This window comes from Hoplias malabaricus, chromosome 5 (assembly GCF_029633855.1).
Source record: "Hoplias malabaricus isolate fHopMal1 chromosome 5, fHopMal1.hap1, whole genome shotgun sequence".
In the NCBI taxonomy this organism is placed as follows: Eukaryota; Metazoa; Chordata; class Actinopteri; order Characiformes; family Erythrinidae; genus Hoplias; species Hoplias malabaricus.
This window is the reverse complement of record NC_089804.1, coordinates 1,658,095-1,679,055: the sequence shown is the minus strand read 5'-3', so window position 1 is coordinate 1,679,055 and position 20,961 is coordinate 1,658,095. Positions and strand designations below refer to the sequence as shown.

The following is a 20,961-nucleotide window of genomic DNA, read 5'->3' as shown; positions in this document are numbered from 1 at the left end:
GCACACACACACACACACACTCGCACACGCACACACACTCGCACACACACACTCACACACACACACACTCGCACACACACACACACGCACACACACACACACACACACGCACACACACACGCACACTCGCACACACACACACACACACGCACACACACACACACACATTCGCACACACACTCGCACACATTCGCACACACACTCGCACACACACTCGCACGCACACACACACTCGCACACACACTCGCGCACACACACACACACACACTCGCACACACACACACACACACAACTCTACAACATAAAAACTACATAACATTTACATTAATGAAGTTCAGCTTGTGTGACTGTGTGTATAATATGGAATATGACATGTGTGTGTGTGTGTGTGTGTGTGTGTGTTAGGTGCGGGGTCTCTCCCCTCAGTGGGTGTACAGTGCGAGGGGTGATTACAGCCGAGCAGCTAAAACCCTTCAGGAGGCCATAAAGAACACGGACGTTCAGGACGAGAGAATGACTCGCCTCTACAACACACGCATCATGAGGGTATGCACACACACACACACACACACACACACACACACACAATACCCTGTGCAATGTTAGACTGTACTATATTAAGACTGTATGTTATGAACCCTTGGTGGATGTGAGATTTATCATGGTGAAAGTGTGTACGGTCTTGTGTGGTCTAATGACCTCTAGGGCGGTTGTAGGGAGCTGGGAGCTCCCAGTAGAGTCTCCCATGATGAACAGGACTGGAGTGAAAGTCCAGACAAACACCATCAATGAAGCATCTGATGACAAGTGCCAATCAAAAAATACTGTGTACCCAGCCCGTGAGAGGGTCACTGGGACCTGCATTTGGCGCCTTGGGGTAGTGCCTTGTGGCCAGGCAGCTCGCGTTACTCAGCCTAAAAAAAGGCAAATCGGAGTATGACATGGACGCAGCACCTGCAAGATTCAGAGTAAGAGTGCAGAGCCAACTTCGGGCGCAGTGTAGGGCCGTCCTGGTGAAGAAGAGCTGAGGCATAAATTAAAGCTCTCAATTTACCAGTTAATCTTTGACCCCGCCCTCAGCTACAGTAATGAGCTCTGGGTAAAGAACGAGATCGCAGACACAAGTGAGCGGAATCAGCTTTCTCAACGGGATGCAGGGCGCAGTCGCCGTGATTCGAGAGGAACTCAGAGTAGAGTCGGTGCTGCTTCGTGTTGATTGAAGCCAGTTGAGGTGGTATGAGTTAAGGATGCCTCCTGGACGCCTCCCGCTGGAGGTAAACAGGCGCCGCCAACTGGATGAAGGCCAAGGGGGTAGACCCAGGACCCTCTGGAGGGAAGAGGTAGAGAAAGATGGAAGGAAAAAGAAAATGGAAAATAGATGACAACGTTGATGTTTTTTTAAAAATATTTTTTAAATATGTTACTTTCCCCTGATTGTGATTGTGTGTTTGTGTGTGTGTGTGTGTGTGTGTGTGTGTGTGTGTGTGTGTGCGTGAAGGTGGAGTACTACTTCCTGTCCCAGTATGTGTCTGTGGTGGAGACCCCGTTCCGTCACGTTCTTCACGGCCGTGGGGAACACACCTTGAGTGCACTCACTGAGCACCTGACTCTGCTGCGCACTCAGCCTCAGCTCTTCAACGAGGCTCGCTTCCGTCGCCAGCTCGCACTCTTCACCTGGACCCTGCAGGGGGCAGCAAACGCTCTCAGTGGAGACGTGTGGAACATCGACAACCCTTTCTAGAACAGCTGAGAACATTCACAACCCCTTCGAGATCAACACAGCACTTTTACAGTTCCTCCTACATCAACCTTCACAATACCTTCTAGATCAACACTGAACTCTCACAGCCCCTTCTAGACCAACACTGAACCTTCCCAATCCCTTCTAGATCAGCGCTGAACCTTCCCAATCCCTTCTAGACCAACACTGAACCTTCCCAATCCCTTCTAGATCAGCACTGAACCTTCCCAATCCCTTCTAGATCAGCACTGAACCTTCCCAATCCCTTCTAGACCAACACTGAACCTTCCCAATCTCTTCTAGACCAACACTGAACTCTCACAGCCCCTTCTAGACCAACACTGAACCTTCCCAATCCCTTCTAGACCAACACTGAACCTTCCCAATCCCTTCTAGACCAACATTGAACCTTCCCAATCCCTTCTAGACCAACACTGAACCCTTACAGCCCCTTCTAGATCAGCACTGAACCCTCACAGCCCCTTCTAGATCAACACTGAACCTTCCCAATCCCTTCTAGACCAACACTGAACCCTTACAGCCCCTTCTAGATCAGCACTGAACCCTCACAGCCCCTTCTAGATCAACACTGAACCTTCCCAACCCCTTCTAGATCAACACTGAACCTTCACAACCCCTTCTAGATCAACACTGAACCCCCACAGCCCCTTCTAGATTAACACTGAAACTTCACAACCCCTTCTAGATCAACACTGAACTTACCCAACCCCTTCTAGATCAATACTGAACCCTTCCCAACCCCTTCTAGATCAACACTGAACCTTCCCAATCCCTTCTAGACCAACACTAAACCTTCCCAATCCCTTCTAGATCAACACTGAAACTTCACAACCCCTTCTAGATCAATACTGAACCCTTCCCAACCCCTTCTAGATCAACACTGAACCCACACAACATTTTCTAGAGCATCACTGAACCTTCACAACCCCTTCTAGATCATCACTGAACCCTCACAACCCCTTCTAGATCATGCAACACAGAACCTCCAAAGTACGTTCTAGATCAATACATGCTTCATGACACATTCTAGATCAACACCTTAACAACACTCTATAGTTTAAGCCTAGAATATTCATAACCTGTTCTAGAAGACACAGGACCTTCACAAACCCCTTCTGGAACACAGGATCTCCACAACCGTATTCTAACACAGTCTCAATGTAGAATAGTGCCCCTACATACATTTTAGAACACAGTAAGCCTTCATGGTCCGTTATACCATATCTAGAACCTCCTGTCCAAGCTCTAACTCCTATAACCAAGGAGTACTATCTGTAACTGATTTTGTGGATGTTCTAGGCAGTGAATATCCACACACCAACATCTAGAACATCTAGAACCTTCTTCTTTTCCCAGTTTGTGAAGTGTCTGTGTGTGTTGGGGGTTAACGGATGATCTGAAGCTCACAGGGTTTCGCTAATGAGCCTGAAACGTGCCTTGGATGAGGATGATGATGAGTGTGTGTGTGTGTGTGTTCCACGTCTGGCGAAGCGGGACCCCCGTGGTCTCGTGGTTAATTGGTCGTTAATGAGCGATTATGATCGAGGCGTGATTCTTTTTTATTACTGAGTGATAATCAGGCTGTTACTAATGAGGCAGTAATTATCGAGAGCAGTGTCTCTCATAATTATGACAGTCATACTGTCGTCCAATCAAAAAGCAGCATCTGCTATCAATCCGCCCTGTGATGTCACAGTTCGGGTGGTGACATCATCGGGCTTTGTTTTGCCAGTCGTGATTGGAGGTCAGGTTCGCCAGTGACATCACTTCCTCTGTATCCGCGGAGCTGGGAAGCAACGGCTAGCGTCTGTCTGAGTGTGTGTGTGTGAGAGAGAGAGAGAGTGTGCGTGTGTGTAAACTGATGGATTATTGATTATTGATCCTCTGTTCTGAGGAAATGTGCTGGTGGGACTTACTCCAATAAAAACGTCTTTCAACAAACAGACTCTCGTGTGTTGTTTCACGGCTAAAGTGTGTGGCTTCCGCTAACGTCTGCACTAGCGACCCGCCACGGACCCGGAGAAGGAGCCGGAGTTTATTGGCCGGGAATTTCAACACCACATCTCACCACTGGATCATATTCCTCAGAGAGAAAAACAGTATGGAGAATCACCAGCTCCTACTGAGCATTTAAGGTGGAATGGAAGATACAGCTAAAAAGCTAACGTTAGCTTTGTGAAAGGACTGAGTGAAAAGCAGGCTAACTGGCTAAAGCTAGGAGTACAGGAGATTTCCACTCAGGCCGAGTCCGGTGCAGTCGACGTTGACATTCAGGGAGCGTATGAGGGGCTCAGACCAGGCAGAACCTATAAACTATTTTGGGGTTTTTCAACCCCTCTTTGGACGCACTCTTGTAATGTAAACTCCCAGTGAAAACACTGGGGGTGGAAACGATCCCTGTCTTCAGTATTACACAAGTTAGCACAATAAAAGTCTCAAACCATGGAAAACAAGAAGTCTTACCCCTGCTGCCTTTATTCCAGCTTTAGTCGGATCTTCGTGTTTGTATCTGTGTCTCCTAGGCAACAGGAGTCACAAACTTGGGGGTGTGGCTCTATGCCCAGGCCTCGTGGCGTGATCTCATCTAACAGATTCTTAATGTAAAATCATGATGAATATAATTACAGGCCCTGGCCACTCTGGTGATGTTAGAGCAGGCAGTGGAGCACACCACCGTGAGTCCGATGAAGGGACGAACACAGTCCTTTAATAAATAAACGAACACAGGGTTTTTAAACACACATTACTGTTTATTCTTTAAAATGTTGTAGTCATGTTTACAGCGATTACTGGGGGACAGCTCTCTGTTTTTCCCTAAGACGGGGGACATGTACCCACCCGGGATTTGGGTGGGGGTAACCCTCTGGGCTCAGCTCTGCAGAAACTACACTGTGTAACTTTATGAGGACGACACAGTTCGCCTCCTCTCAGAGGAACTGAGTGTTCTGAAGTGACTCTGTCGCCCTCTAGTGTGAATGGGGGTATAATTGTGGTCATGTTACACTCAGGGGCACAAATCTCATGTTAATTATTTTATTAACTCCTTTAATATTTCAGTGTTTAAATAATATTTGTTTATAACACACAATAAAATATAACGTTCATATACAGTATATCGTTTATTTACAGACCTGAAAAACGCTGTAAGGTTTGACCTCCTTAAAGCCACAGAAGAGTGTTATGGTCTTTAAAGGGGAAGTGTGTGTAAACACGGCGCTGGAGAGGGTTTCCGTGTGAAGCGGCTGATGTCAGAGACTTTGGACACAGTGGTGGTGAATGGAACCAGACGTCTCCACGTCCACATCTGTCCGTGTGTTTCCTTTCTCCATCCAGCTGTGACCTCCTCCCTCCCAGGAGCTCCATACGAGTGGAGGACAATGGACGTCTGGTGCCATTCACCACCACAGAGGACGAGCACTGCACACTGACCCCGGTCTCCATCGCTCTGTCCACATGTCCCCCACTGTCTTCATGTGTCCACACGCTGCTGGGGACTGGACACTCTTCCCTGAGGGGGTCTGTGCAGAGAGAGAGAGAAATGGAGTGTGTGAATGACTGGGTGAGTGTAAGTGACTGGGTGAGTGTGTGAATGACTGTGTGTGTGTGTAAGTGACTGGGTGAGTGTGTGTGTGAATGACTGGGTGAGTGTGTGAATGACTGGGTGAGAGTGTGTGTGTAAGTGACTGGGTGAGTGTGTGTGTGTAAGTGACTGGGTGAGTGTGTGTGTGAATGACTGGGTGAGTGTGTGTGTAAGTGACTGGGTGAGTGTGTGTGTAAGTGACTGGGTGAATGTGTGTGTGTAAGTGACTGGGTGAGTGTATGTGTAAGTGACTGGGTGAGTGTGTGTGTAAGTGACTGGGTGAGTGTGTGTGTAAGTGACTGGGTGAGTGTGTGTGTAAGTCACTGGGTGAGTGTGTGTGTAAGTGACTGGGTGAGTGTGTGTGTGTAAGTGACTGGGTGAGTGTGTGTGTGTAAGTGACTGGGTGAGTGTGTGTGTAAGTGACTGGGTGAGTGTGTGTGTAAGTGACTGGGTGAGTGTGTGTGTAAGTGACTGGGTGAGTGTGTGTGTGAATGACTGGGTGAGTGTGTGTGTGTGAGTGTAAGTGACTGGGTGAGTGTGTGTGTGAATGACTGGGTGAGTGTGTGTGTGTGTGTGTGTGATTGACTGGTGAGTGTGTGTGTGAATGACTGGGTGAGTGTGTGATTGTGTGAACAGACACACACCTTTCTCACTGAGAGCTCTTTTGCTCCTCCATTTCTGGAGTGGACGCTTCAGTCAGTCCTCCTTCATCCCCCACTCCGGTACCTTCTTCACCTCCTTCAGCTCCTCCACTCTCCTCCTCTCCTCCTTCTTCTCCACCCTCTTCTTCTCCTCCCACCTCTCCTCCTTCACCTCCCTCTTTTTCTCCTCCTTCTTTCTCCTCTTCTCCTCCACCCTCCCTGTCTTCGCCTTCACTTCCACCTTCATCATGCTCTTCTGCCTTCTCACCCTCTTCTTCTTCTCCTCCTTCTTCCTCCTCTTCTTCTCCTTCTTCTTCCTCTTCTCTTTCTCCTCCTTCTTCCTCCTCTTCTCTTTCTCCTCCTTCTTCCTCCTCTCCTTCACTTCCTCCCTGTTCTTTTTCTTCCAGTTTTTTTCCCTTTCCTTCGTCTTCCCATTCTTCTTCATCCTCTTCTTCTTCCTCCTTTTCTCCTCCTCCATTCTTCAGTTTTTCTCCTGACTCTCTGTGTCTCTCCCCTCTCTCTCCATCATTCACTTCATTGCTGTCATCTTCGATGCTGTCTGAGCGTTCCACTCTGTTTATGTGACGCTGAGTCAAACCAACAAACAAACAAATCAGATACTGAATAACTCTCAGTGAAGACTGAACAACTGAGATCCTGAACAGAACAAAGCAGTTACAGACGATGAAAGAATGAGTTGTGAATAATTCAGATCAGATACTGAACAATTCAGAGCAGATACTGAACAATTCAGATCGCAAACTGAACTGAATTCACACACTGAACAATTCAGATCGGATACTGAACTGAATTCACACACTGAACAATTCAGAGCGGATACTGAACAATTCAGATCGCATACTGAACTGAATTCACACACTGAACAATTCAGATCGGATACTGAACAATTCAGATCGCATACTGAACAATTCAGATCGGATACTGAACAATTCAGATCGGATACTGAACAATTCAGAGCGGATACTAAACAATTCAGATCGGATACTGAACAATTCAGATCGGATACTGAACAATTCAGATCGCATACTGAACAATTCAGATCGCATACTGAACAATTCAGATCGGATACTGAACGATTCAGATCGCATACTGAACAATTCAGATCGGATACTGAACAATTCAGATCAGATACTGAACAATTCAGAGCGGATACTGAACAATTCAGATCGGATACTGAACAATTCAGATTGGATACTGAACAATTCAGAGCGGATACTGAACAATTCAGATCGCATACTGAACAATTCAGATCGGATACTGAACAATTCAGATCGCATACTGAACAATTCAGATCGCATACTGAACAATTCAGATCGGATACTGAACAATTCAGATCGGATACTGAACAATTCAGAGCGGATACTGAACAATTCAGAGCGGATACTGAACAATTCAGAGCGGATACTGAACAATTCAGATCGGATTCTGAACAATTCAGAGCGGATACTGAACAATTCAGATCGGATACTGAACAATTCAGAGCGGATACTGAACAATTCAGAGCGGATACTGAACAATTCAGATCGGATACTGAACAATTCAGAGTGGATACTGAACAATTCAGATCGCATACTGAACAATTCAGATCGGATACTGAACAATTCAGAGCGGATACTGAACAATTCAGAGCGGATACTGAACAATTCAGATCGGATACTGAACAATTCAGAGCGCATACTGAACAATTCAGATCGCATACTGAACAATTCAGATCGGATACTGAACAATTCAGATCGCATACTGAACAATTCAGATCGCATACTGAACAATTCAGATCGGATACTGAACAATTCAGATCGCATACTGAACAATTCAGAGCGGATACTGAACAATTCAGAGCGGATACTGAACAATTCAGAGCGGATACTGAACAATTCAGATCGGATTCTGAACAATTCAGAGCGGATACTGAACAATTCAGATCGGATACTGAACAATTCAGAGCGGATACTGAACAATTCAGATCGGATACTGAACAATTCAGAGTGGATACTGAACAATTCAGATCGGATACTGAACAATTCAGATCGGATACTGAACAATTCAGATCGGATACTGAACAATTCAGAGCGGATACTGAACAATTCAGATCGGATACTGAACAATTCAGAGCAGATACTGAACAATTCAGATCGGATACTGAACAATTCAGATCGGATACTGAACAATTCAGAGCAGATACTGAACAATTCAGAGCGGATACTGAACAATTCAGAGCAGATACTGTGGTGATTTGTCTGTGATTTCTTTGTGATTTATCTGCAGTGGTGTGTAGTTTTGCTGCTCACTCACAGACAGCGTGAAGCCGAGAGTCAGGAGGAAGGTCAGCAGCAGCAGCGTCCTCATCCTCAGTCAGCTACCAACACAAATACAACACAACAACAAACACACGCTCAGGCGTTATATTTATATTCCGTATTTTCAACATTTACTTTCATATTATTTCCAGAAATTGTCATTTTTACTTTAATTTAATGACTTGTGTTTATTAAGATTAAACATTTAAAAATTACATCAATGATTAATTTATTTAATTAATATTAATAAAATAATAACATTTTAAAATATTTGAAAATAATAAAATCGTAAAAAAAATAAACCAAATTTTTTTTTATTATTATTTTAAACTGATTATGATGTTTATTATGAAATACACAGAATATAACATTAATTATTATTTAGTATCTTTATTTTCCCAGTGTAATGGACACATACGGAGACATGTCTGCATCTATGAGCCACACAGTGTCATTTAATTTAATTTAATAATCATCTATTAGACCATGTGCTGAAGTGTTATTATAAATTAAGAGTCTAACACTAGAACATTCAGAACACCAGGCAGTGGACATTAACCCGTGTTATTAACCTGTGTCATAACTGTGTAGTAAAGGGACTCTTACCTGTGAGATCTGCCCTCAGTCTGATAAAGAAAGAGTAAATTCACACTGAAACCAGAACCAGAGCTCAGCTTCACTCTGGCTCTGCTGAGAGACCGGACTGGGTTTAAAGGTCTGACCCGGAGGACGTCTGTCCAATCAGAGCGCGTCTGAGAGGTGTGTGGACACTGCGGAGGCGTCCAGACCAGACGTTGTGTGGTTAATTAAACCCAGCGCCTCTTATAAACCTCTTATAAACCAGTCCCTGCTCTATTTCAGACCCGGTGACCGAGCGCCTGGGTCCTGTCCGCTCTGATTCAGGGGTCAGGGCCTCGGGGAGGGACCAAATAACACACACGTGGCCTGTGCAGAAGTCTAACCGTGGTGTGTTTGAGCGGTGGGTCCTGGAGAGTACCGCTGTCTGTTAACACAGCAGATCTGTACACTTAGCTTTAAATACAGAAAAGGCTCCCTGTTCACTATTCCCTACATTACTCACTACAGAGTGCACTATTATAGGGGACTGGGTTCAGGAGGATAGTGAGCGGTTTTAGACACAGCTCTGTGTGGATGCTGTGGGTGGTGGCAGGTGGGAGGTGGAGGTCAAACCTGTCCTGTATTTGTTGTTACCCGGTTAGTGCGGACTGCCCCAGTTGTACACACATGTAGCTTATAGCAGCAGACTGGTTTCCAAAGAAGAGAGGAGCTTTAAGAGTAACTTTAAACACACAGAAATATGAGTTATTATCTCCTCACAGTCCTTTACAGTTTTAAACTGGAGCACTGGCAAAATGTGTTTGTTTACAGCTGAAGATATGGTAGTCTTCTGTTTAACAAAAGACAACAACGATGGGGGAAACATACGCCGTTCAACCAATCTGGACTGTGTCTATTCGCAGTTATCCGTTAGACATGGGCTCTGCACTAATCTGGTAGGGACATGGGCTCTACTCTACCTTCTGCAGTGCATTGTGGGATTCTTAACGTTAAAATAAATTGTCGATTTTGCCGCTACAAAGCTACACAGATATCTTCAGCTGTAAAAAAATAAAAACACATTTGGCAAGTGCTCCAGGTGTTTAAAACTCTAAAGTACAGTGAGTAAAGACTAACTCATGTTTGTGTGTGTTTAAAGTTACTCAGTTTTCCGGATAAAGCTCCTCTCTGCTTTGGAAAACGGTCTCTGTTGCTATAAACCGCGTGAATGGAGGTCTGCGCGTGCGCAATCCAAACCGGGCCGGTAACGACACACTTCTTTTCGAACACTTCCCTAAAATGGCGGAACACCAACATAGTGCACAGCGCAGGACTGATCAGAACTACAAGACACGCCACGCACTACAGGAACTACATTTCCCACAATGCCACAGCGCCTTTCCAATCAGCTAACGCTTTCAGAGACACTTTCCTTCGATTTTGTGCCCGAAATAACTGACATTCCTGATATTTAAAGATATCAGCCACTCAGCCGACAAGGTAATGATGTCTTAGAGTGATGTGTGTTGACTACAGTCGCTTGTAACTACTAGAAATCACAGAAATAAACCAGAAAAGTGCTAGCATTGGCTTTATTTAATCTTTAGCAAAAGGGGCGCTGATAAACACAGGCTCAGAATCTGAGGAGAATGAGCTGTTTCTCATTTCACTTCTTCAGAGGTGTGCACTAATTATGTGGCTAAAGATTGGGGACAATTTATGTTCATTTTTCAAAGATATTCCTTTATTTTATGCTGTTTTTTAGAGAAGGACGTCTGGTTCCCTTCACCACCACAGTGTTTAATCACAGTGGAGTTCCCCTTCTGACCCTGGGCCTGTAAAGAGTAAACGATGGTGTCCTCTCTCAGGGCTTCATTAGGGTGGGCCCTGGACGGTGATCTCACTGACCGCAGCGACGAGGGACACTTTGATGAAGGATAATGAAGCAGCAGGGGACACTCTGGTGGTTTACTCCGGTAATAAAATAAAACACAGTCACACGATCCCAGTGAAACAAACAGCAGCTTTACTATCAGTCACCACATTAAAAACAGTCTGAAAGTGTGTAGGTCCCACCCACAGACTCCACACGACCTCAGTGTGCCGCAGAGGCTTTTCTGTGGGGTCAGACCAGGTGGACCCCCGCCTTCACCCCCTCCACCGCTCTGTCTTCTCTGAGCACCTCACAAGAGTTTTAAAGACTGACCAAAACATTATAACCATCACAGTGTGGCCTTCAGTTCCTAACATCTATCCCGCTCCAACGTCTACTTCAGGTACTGACTGTTCGATCATCGCTTCCCTCCCTCAGTAGGGGGCGCTGTAAACTGGTGGTCAGCGTTTGTCACTAAACCTGGCAGTGGTTTTAATCTTGTGGCTGATATTCCAGACTTTTTAACACCTCATCTACACCTGCTGAGAGTAAGACTTCTACAGCTCATATTAAAGTGGTGATGCTGATATATAGAGTGTGTGTGTGTGTGTGTGTGTGTTATAGGAAGTGAACCTGACCCAGACTGTGGTCACACACTACACCCTATAAAAGCTGTGTATGGCGTGTCTGGACCTTGATGAACTCTCTCTGTCTCTGAGCTGCTGGTGGATGAATTAACTCTGCTCTGATGTCATCGCTGTGCGGTGGGTGGAGGTGGTGCTTTCAGACTTTAAAGGAACACTAGGTAAGATTTACTGTTCTTGCTCCTGTGCGCCCCCTACTGTTACAAAGTGTAACTCACTTTACAGCACTGAAGAGTAGGGATAGGGAGAGTGTGGGCAGTGGGGTCCTACCCTCCTCCTAATGTGATAATAGTGCTACGCCCAGACAGTGCCCTAAAGGTTAGTCAGAGGGAGCTGAAGGTTTGTTTTCTGACATACATTCTGCATTACACAGGGTGGAGGAAGGTGTTAGATTCAGCCCTAGTGTAGCAGAGAGACTCAGACACTCTGTGATGTCACTGTGATGTCACTGTGATGGGTTTGCCAGGAGTAAAGTGGAAAGGTCGCTATTTTACTTGGGATTCGCACTGAAATGAATCATGGACTCTGTCTTACATGTTATATCATATTTATTTTAACAGATTACATCAAAACAGTCAAAGAATATTAAAAAAAATCTAAAAAATAACATGCAAACTTTACCGTTTCGTTATCTATCGCTAGTTTGGTATAATGTGGTGAGAAGTGTTATTTCTGGACCTAACTGATTATAATGTGAGTGAATCAGGAGTTTGACTCAGTAGAAGAGTCGTTCGTTTGACTCGACTCTTAGAATCGACTCACTGTTTAGAAATGTATTAGCTTGAGTTGCTTGAATCGCTGGAGTCACTCGAACTACACGAGTCACTTGAATCACTTGAGTCACTTGAGTCACTTGAACTGCTGGAGCTACTTGAATTACAAGAGTCACTTGAGTCGCTCGAATCACTAGAATCGCTTGAATCACTAGAATCACTTGAGCTACAAGAGTTGCTTGAGTCACTTGAGCTTGAACTTGAGCTTGAGCTTGAACTTGAGCTTGAACTACATGAGTCACTTGAATCACTTGAATCACTTGAGTCACTCGAGTCACTGGAGCTGCAGGAGTCACTGGAAGAGCTGCTGGAGGAGCTGCTGGAGGAACTGCTTGAATCACACGAGTCACTTGACTCACTGGAGCTGCTGGGGGCGCCTGGTGCCTTTGGGGTTTTGGGTGTAGTCACCTGGTTCTGTTTCTGGTGATCCGGGCTGTCCCTCATCAGCCCAAAGTCATCAAACTCAAAGCTGAAATCTATCAGCTTGTTTTTTTTCTTCTCCACACGCCCCCTCTCTCTTTTCTTCCCTCTCTCTTTCCTTCCCTTTGGCATCTTCTTCCCCTCGCGCTGCTTCTTTTTGTCTGACGTGCCCTTGCGGCCTTCGTCCTCGTTCTCCCCCTCCTCGTTCTCGGCGCTGCGGGTCCGGAGGCGGGCGTGTGTCACGTCGTCCCCGCGTGGGCTCTGCTCGCTGTGATTGCTCTGGCTTGTGTCTGAGGGTTCTGCATGGTTCTGGACGGGGTTCCTCATGGTGGAGGTCCCTGCTGTACTCTGATGTCCGTCTCGGCCCCACGTCTCCACAGCAGCGGGCGCAGTCAGGATCACATCCTCCTCATCTCCAGCATTGACCTCCAGAAGCTCATCTAATGAAGGTTCAAGACCGGGCTTGTGTCCCTCCGCTGTCCTGGCGGAGCGCCTGACAATAAACGAGTGCAGAGAACGAGTGGAGCTGCTCTCTGTGGGACGAGCCTGAAAAAGACAAGGGAGCGTATACACTTCAGGCCTCAGTGGACAGTGGAGTCACTTTTGAATCAAATGATTCACAAGGTTCACTAGTTACCTGAAATTCAATTACAAGACATTTGAATCAACTGAGTCACTTGAATGACATGATGTGAACAAGAGTGTTTTGAATCTCTTTACGTTCGAGTCAAGCGACTCCCAAATGTCACTTAAAGTGACTTTAATTGAAACACTTCTAATTATTTCATTGGCTTGTTTCCCTGTTGTTTTGGGTGAATCACTGGAGATTTAAACACTTCAGATATTCCCATCACTTGTGTCCCTTTTGTATCAGGCGAGTCACTGGAGACACTGGAGTCTGAATTACTTCAGTCATTTGAATCACTTGAATAACTTTGCCTAACTTTGAATAACTCCTCCAGGGTGTGTCCCTGCCTTGCGCCCAGTGATTCCAAACCCACCGCAACCCTGAACTGAATAAGTGATTACAGACCATGAATGAATGAATGAATGAATATCTTTGAGTCTAGGGAGTCAGACACTTGAAATACTTGAGTGTTTCATGTCAAATAACTCAGGAGTCATGGGGTAACAAACCTTATTCACATGAGTCATTTGAATCACTTGAGTCACCTCAGAAATGTGACACATTCACTTTATTAAATGTAGTCCTTTATTATGGACTTTACCTGAGGGACGGCGAGGTCACTGAGGTCACCGTAATCTCCACTGCCCTGAGAAACACAGACACACAACGTCAGCAAACTCCACCGGCCGAGACAGAGCACTTCGGGAGTTACAAAGGGAGTTTATCATTACTGTTACTGTAGTTTAACAGGGAGTTTGTCATTACTGTAACTGTTTATCATTAGTATTACTGTAGTTTAACAGGGAGTTTATCATTACTGTAACTGTTTATCATTAGTATTACTGTAGTTTAACAGGGAGTTTATCATCAGTGTTACTGTAGTTTAACAGGGAGTTTATCATTAATGTTACTGTAGTTTAACAGGGAGTTTATCATTAGTGTTACTATTTATAATTACTGTTACTGTAGTTTAACAGGGAGTTTATCATTAGTGTTACTGGAGTTTAACACAATGTTTATCATTAGTGTTACTGTAGTTTAAAAGGGTGTTTATCAATAGAGTTACTGTAGTTTAACAAAATTTATCATTAGTGTTACTGTAGTTTAACAGGGAGTTATTGTTAGCATTACTGTAGTTTTACAGGGAGTTTGTTTTTAGTGTTACTGTAGTTTAACATGTGTGTAACTGTAGTTTGTCAGGGGTGTGGATGTTGATTGTCAGGAGTGTTACTGTAGTTTGCCAAGAGTGCTATATTAGTTTACCAAGAGCATAGCTGTTGTTTGTCAGGTGTGTGGTTGTAGTTTGTCAGGTGTGTGGCTGTAGTTTGTCAGAAGTGTAACTATAGTTTGTCAGTATGGTAGCTGTAGTTTGTCATGAGTGTAGCTGTAGTTTGTCATGAGTGTAGCTGTAGTTTGTCAGGACTGTGGATATAGTTTCTCAAGTGCGTAGCTCTAGTTTGTCAGGTGTATGGCTATAGTTTGTCAGGAGTGTGGCTGTAGTTTGTAAGGAGTTTGGCTATAGTTTGTCAGGTGTGTGGCTGTAGTTTGTAAGGTGTGTGGCTATAGTTTGTCAGGTGTGTGGCTGTAGTTTGTCAGGAGTGTGGCTGTAGTATGTCAGGTGTGTAACTGTAGTTTGTCAGGAGTGTAGCTGTAATTTGTCAGGAGTGCGGCTATAGTTTGTCAGGTGTGTGACTGTAGTTTGTCAGGTGTGTGGCTGTAGCATGTCAGATGTGTAACTGTAATTTGTCAGGAGTGTAGCTGTAGTTTGTCAGGAGTGTGGCTATAGTTTTTCAGGTGTGTGGCTGTAGTTTGTCAGGAGTGTGGCTGTAGTATGTCAGGTGTGTAACTAGTTTGTCAGGAGTGTGGCTGTAGTTTGTCAGGGGTGTGGCTATAGTTTGTCAGGAGTGTGGTTTTAGTTTGTAAGGAGTGTAGCTGTAGTTTGTCAGGTGTGTGGCTGTAGTTTGTCAGGTGTGTGGCTGTAGTTTGTCAGGAGTGTGGCTATAGTTTGTCAGGAGTGTGGCTGTAGTTTGTAAGGTGTGTAGCTGTAGTTTGTCAGGAGTGTGGCTGTAGTTTGTCAGGAGTGTGGCTGTAGTTTGTCAGGTGTGTAGCTGTAGTTTGTCAGGAGTGTGGCTGTAGTTTGTAGAGACTGGCTGTAGTTGGAGAGTATATAATGGAGCTGATCTTACTGACTGTATCTCCTCCACCAGCGGAACCTGAGAGAAAAGAGAGATAGGGAACAGAGGAAAGAAAGACACATTTAAACTCTAGCAACTTCTCTTTCACTCATATGATCTCTCTCTCTGTGTGTGTGTGTGTGTGTGTGTGTGTGTGTGTGTGTGTGTGTGTGTGTGTGTGGTACTCACTGGTACAGCGGTGATGGAGCCGATTAGACACATAAGCACAACTTTCATCATTATGGCAGATTTACTCTGTAAACACACACACACACACACACACACACACACCACTGCAGGTAAGTCAACATATCATCAGGAAAGGGACCACACTGATTAATGCTGTTTGTGAGTGTGTTTTGAAAGGAGGATGTGTTCATTTACACATGATACAGGATCTCTGTGTGTGTGTGTGTTTGTGTGTGTGTGTGTGTGTGTGTTTACACAGTGACACAGGACATCAACCCATCATTAGTAATAATAACGTTAATAATAATGTTAATAATAATGTTAACAATAATATACTCACAGTGTCCTTTAGATCCGAGTGGCGTCTCTTCACTGTAACACACTCTCAGTCGGATCAGTGCGTCAGGAGTGTAACACACACACACTGAACAGAGGCACTAACACTGCACTCATCACCCTTACCCCCCGCTCTCTCTCGCCTGCTCTGCCTGCATCTGAGCACCTGCCCTCACCTGGGGCTTTTATAACCAGGGCAGAGCGGGGCGTCTGTATTTACCCCCGGGGCTTAATGACCAGCGTCCACTGAATCAATAACAGGACACTGAGGGTAAAGTGATACCTCCGTCCTCACTGACGTACAATTACCAGATAAAGAGTTTACTCTCAGATCACACACACACACACACACACACACACACACAACACACACAAGCTCACAAACACACACACAGTACACACACAAGCTCACATACACAACACACTACACACACACATACACAACACACACACACAAGCCCACAAACATACACACAACACACGCACACACACTACACACACACAAGCCCACAAACACACACACACACCCACAAGCTCACACACGCACACACTACACACAACACACTACACACACAAGCTCACATACACAACACACTACACACACACTACACACACACAAGCCCACAAACACACACACACACACCCACAAGCTCACACACGCACACACTACACACAACACACTACACACACAAGCTCACATACACAACACACTACACACACACTACACACACACAAGCCCACAAACACACACACACACACCCACAAGCTCACACACGCACACACTACACACAACACACTACACACACATAAGCCCACAAACACACACACACACCCACAAGCTCACACACGCACACACTACACACAACACACTACACACAAAAGCTCACAAACAACACACACACACAAGCTCACATACACACAACACACACACACGCACACACACACTACACACACACAATCCCACAAACACACACACACACACATACACACACTACACACACACAATTTCACAAACACACACACATACACACACGGTCATGTACACATTATACATACACTTCTATAAATACTATATACAGTACACACACACACACAACATACACACATATTATACATGCACATCTATAAATACCATATACACTACACACACGTGCACATTAAACACACACTCCAAAAATACTCTGTATGCAATCCATATAACACACACACACACACACACACACACACACACACATTCTCCTGCTAATATTTTGCATTCAGATAATACATAACACACAAACACACATGCAACCACACCTCTATACACATTTTATAGTGTACACACACACACACACACACACACACACACACACACACATACACTCAATAAAAAACTTTCTACGTCAACATCTTCCCATTCACTTGTTTATCAAAGTGTCTAAAGGAACCAAACTGACCCGAGTGAGTGAGTGAGTCTGTATTTACCCCCGGGGCGTAACGCCCAGCGTCCAGTGAATCAGTCAATAACCAGAGTATTAATGACTTCATGTGTTCATCTCAGACACTTACTCCTTTATCTGTTTTTATAGAGTTTCTTTGTACTTTGTGTTTGTGTGGATTTGTTAAAAATTTAAAAATAAAGAGACACTTCAGATCCTCCTTTATTTTAGTGTTTATTTAGTTAATGAGTGAATGTTTACTTCATTAGTTCATTAGTTTAATTCACATCTGACACAAAAACAGTGAGAATCCATTCACAGTGAATCACTCTGTAATTAATACACATCACACTCATCAGAGACTCATCAGTACACTTCACACACAGTGAGGAACACAGCCTTTCTCAGGGCAGCTGACGCTACACCAGCTCAACACGCTTGGAGGAGAACACTAACGGCTACAGTGCAGCGCTAATTTCCTGAATACTGTGATTAGCGCGAATCACAGCAGCATCCCACACTTAGCATTAGTGCAGCATGCTTTATTTACACTCCTCCACCTTCATTTTATTTAAACCTTTCCACCTTAAATAGCTCCTCAAACTTAGCAACTTCAACTCTTTATTTACACCCTTCCACCTTAAACATCTGCTCAAACTTAGCACCTCAGCGCAATGTGCACCTTCAGCACTTTATTTACACTCCTCCACCTTAAATATATGTATTACTACAGCCCCAGGGCTGATTTTAGCTTTTGTGAGGAACTTTCTCACACACACACACACGCGCACACACACACACACACACTCTCATTCCTTAATAACACACACACTTAATGACAGCTTTGCAGGTCCCAGAGGAGCTTTAATCAACACATGAAAGGGTTAACTTTCCTCCATTTGGAGGACACTCCTTCAAATATAGCTCTCTCTCACACATACACACACACACACTCACACACACACACATGATTACTCATAAATACACAGATTACACACAGATGGAGCACAGAGGTGTGTGATGTGGGCTATTTAAGGTGGAGAAGGTTAATGAAGGGTTAACTACCACACATTTACACACATCATCCAACAAAGGTCAGTGTGATCTCATACAGTGTCTGTTTGAAACAAGGTTTACACACAGTGTGTGTTAGTTAAGAGCAAAATCAGCCACAATATTAAAACCACTGCAGAGTGATGTGTATCAACAGTGATGATCTGGTTACAGCGCCCCCTGTGGGCAGTACAGTGCGAAGCCGTGGGTAGTGTAGTCTTAAAGCACTCCACCCATTAAAAATAACCCCTGTGTAAGAGAGTGGTGGTGAAGGTGACCAGACATCTACACCACCAAACCAGTCCCCACCCAGTGGAACCAGTGGAGTGTGGTGGACGTCTGGTTCCATTCACAACCGCTGTGAACAGCACTCTCTGGAAGGTTCTCCAGGACGGAGCTTTTCACACCGACCCAAATCACACTCAGTCTCCATCACTGTATTCACACCATGGCCACTTCGTCACACGAACCTTCAGAACAGGGCTGAGGGGCTGGTGGGTAGTTTTAAAGGTGCAGTGGCGGAATGTGTTAAAGGTGCAGTGAGGGACTTGTGAACAGTGTAGTGTTACCGATGAAGTGAGGTTGTTGTGGTTAATGCAGTGACAAAAGTGCAGTGAGGTGTTTGTGGGTAATGTAGTGTTAAAGATTTAATGGGGATGTATTAAAAGTGCAGTGAGGGGTTTGTGGGTAATGTAGTGTTAAAGATGCAGTGGGGATGTATTAAAGGTGCAGTGAGCTGTTTGTGGGTAATGTAGCGTTAAAGATGCAATGGGGATCTATTAAAGGTGCAGTGAGGGGTTTGTGGGTAATGTAGCGTTAAAGATGCAATGGGGATGTATTAAAGGTGCAGTGAGGGGTTTGTGGGTAATGTAGTGTTAAAGATGCAGTGGGGATGTATTAAAGGTGCAGTGAGCTGTTTGTGGGTAATGTAGCGTTAAAGATGCAATGGGGATCTATTAAAGGTGCAGTGAGGGGTTTGTGGGTAATGTAGCGTTAAAGATGCAATGGGGATGTATTAAAGGTGCAGTGAGGGGCTTGTGGGTAATGTAGTGTTAAAGATGCAATGGGGGACCTATTAAAGATGCAATGAGGGGTTTATGTAATGTAGCATTAAAGATGGAATGAGGACATATTATCGGTGCAGTGAGGCATTGTGGGTAGTGTTCTTTTAAAGATGCAGTGGTGGATGTATTATAGATGCAGTTGGGATGTGATAAAGGTGCAGTGACGTGGTTGTGGGTAGTGTAGCATTAAAAATAAAGCTGGGGATGTATTAAACATCTAGTGATTTGTGAGTACTGTGGTGTTAGTGATCCAGTGGAGGACGTATTAAAGGTGCAGTGAGAAGTTTGGGGGTAGTGTAGTGTTAAATTTGCAGTGAGGGATGTATTAAAGGTGTAGTGAAGGGGTTGTGGGGGTTAAAAGGTTAAAATATTGTTGGAATATATTAAAGGTGCAGTGGGGAATGAATTAAAGGTGTAGTGGGTGGTGTATTAAAATTGAAGTGTTTAAAAGCATGTTTTGATCCTCTGAACTGCTCAGATGGTCATGTGACCCTGGTCCTCTTCCAGTTGCAGGGGTCCGTGCTGCAGATCGTTGTCGATGGTCCCGTCATCATTAACATCTCCGTGTGGAATACACTCGCCGTTATCCACCGTCTCTCTGCATTCGCGCAAGGCTGGAAGCCCCGCCTCCTCCACGCTCTCATTGCTCACGCTGGCGGCGCTGTCTGTGGGAGCGGGAGCACTCAGGACGGACGCCGGTGTAGGGTTGTTTACCGCAGCGATTGCCGGCTCTGTAGCCACACTCCCGATGATGTTTCCACCACTGAGCTGCCGATAGATGTTGTGTTTGTAGACGCGGAGCCAGCTCTGAGGAACATGGGTAGTTATTACACCCCAATCATAAAGTTGTATGTAAAATAAACATTAAAAATGCAGTGGAGGCTTTATTAAAGGTGTGGTGGAGGGTTTTGGGAAGTATAATTTTAAAGATGTATTCGGGATGTATTAAAGGTGCAGTGGAGTTGTGGGTAGTGTAGTGTTAGAGATGCAGTGGAGGACATATTAAAGGTGCAGTGAATGTGTTGTGTGTAGTGTACTGTTAGAGATGCAGTGGAGGACATATTAAAGTTGCAGTGAAGGTGTTGTGTGTAGTGTACTGTTAGAGATGCAGTGGAGGACATATTAAAGGTTCAGTGAAGGTGTTGTGTGTAGTGTACTGTTAGAGATGCAGTGGTGGACATATTAAAGGTGCAGTGAAGGTGTTGTGTGTAGTGTACTGTTAGAGATGCAGTGGTGGACATATTAAAGGTGCAGTGAAGGTGTTGTGTGTAGTGTACTGTTAGAGATGCAGTGGTGGACATATTAAAGGTGCAGTGGAGGTGTTGTGGGTATTGTAGTGTTAGAGATGCAGTGGAGGACATATTAAAGGTGCAGTGAATGTGTTGTGTGTAGTGTACTGTTAGAGATGCAGTGGAGGACATATTAAAGTTGCAGTGAAGGTGTTGCGTGTAGTGTACTGTTAGAGATGCAGTGGAGGACATATTAAAGTTGCAGTGAAGGTGTTGTGTGTAGTGTACTGTTAGAGATGCA

General features: G+C 44.8%; 2 protein-coding genes and 1 long non-coding RNA gene across 4 annotated transcripts in view; 2 read left to right on the top strand and 1 right to left on the bottom strand.

The window, feature by feature from the left end:
• tfr2 (transferrin receptor 2) overlaps positions 1–3,684 on the top strand; it is a 6,550-nt gene extending 2,866 nt beyond the window's left edge. The window contains exons 9-10 of the mRNA XM_066670740.1: positions 406–546; positions 1,499–3,684. Coding sequence (XP_066526837.1) covers positions 406–546; positions 1,499–1,741 — 384 coding nt within the window. The 3' untranslated portion in view covers positions 1,742–3,684. The remainder of the gene's footprint in view (positions 1–405; positions 547–1,498) is intronic.
• A 2,737-nt stretch (positions 3,685–6,421) lies between these two features.
• On the bottom strand, positions 6,422–9,968 carry LOC136696851 (uncharacterized). Its single transcript, XR_010802647.1, has 3 exons — positions 8,908–9,968; positions 8,297–8,360; positions 6,422–6,570 (listed from the first exon to the last, which is right to left on the bottom strand). It is a non-coding gene; the product is annotated as an uncharacterized lncRNA (long non-coding RNA).
• A 233-nt stretch (positions 9,969–10,201) lies between these two features.
• Positions 10,202–20,961, top strand: part of si:ch211-149b19.4 (uncharacterized protein LOC100149596 homolog) — a 36,467-nt gene continuing 25,707 nt past the window's right edge. For both annotated transcript variants that reach the window (XM_066671539.1, XM_066671536.1), the window contains exons 1-3: positions 10,202–10,359; positions 10,625–10,835; positions 11,357–11,537. The gene's annotated coding sequence lies outside the window, so the exon portion shown is untranslated. The remainder of the gene's footprint in view (positions 10,360–10,624; positions 10,836–11,356; positions 11,538–20,961) is intronic.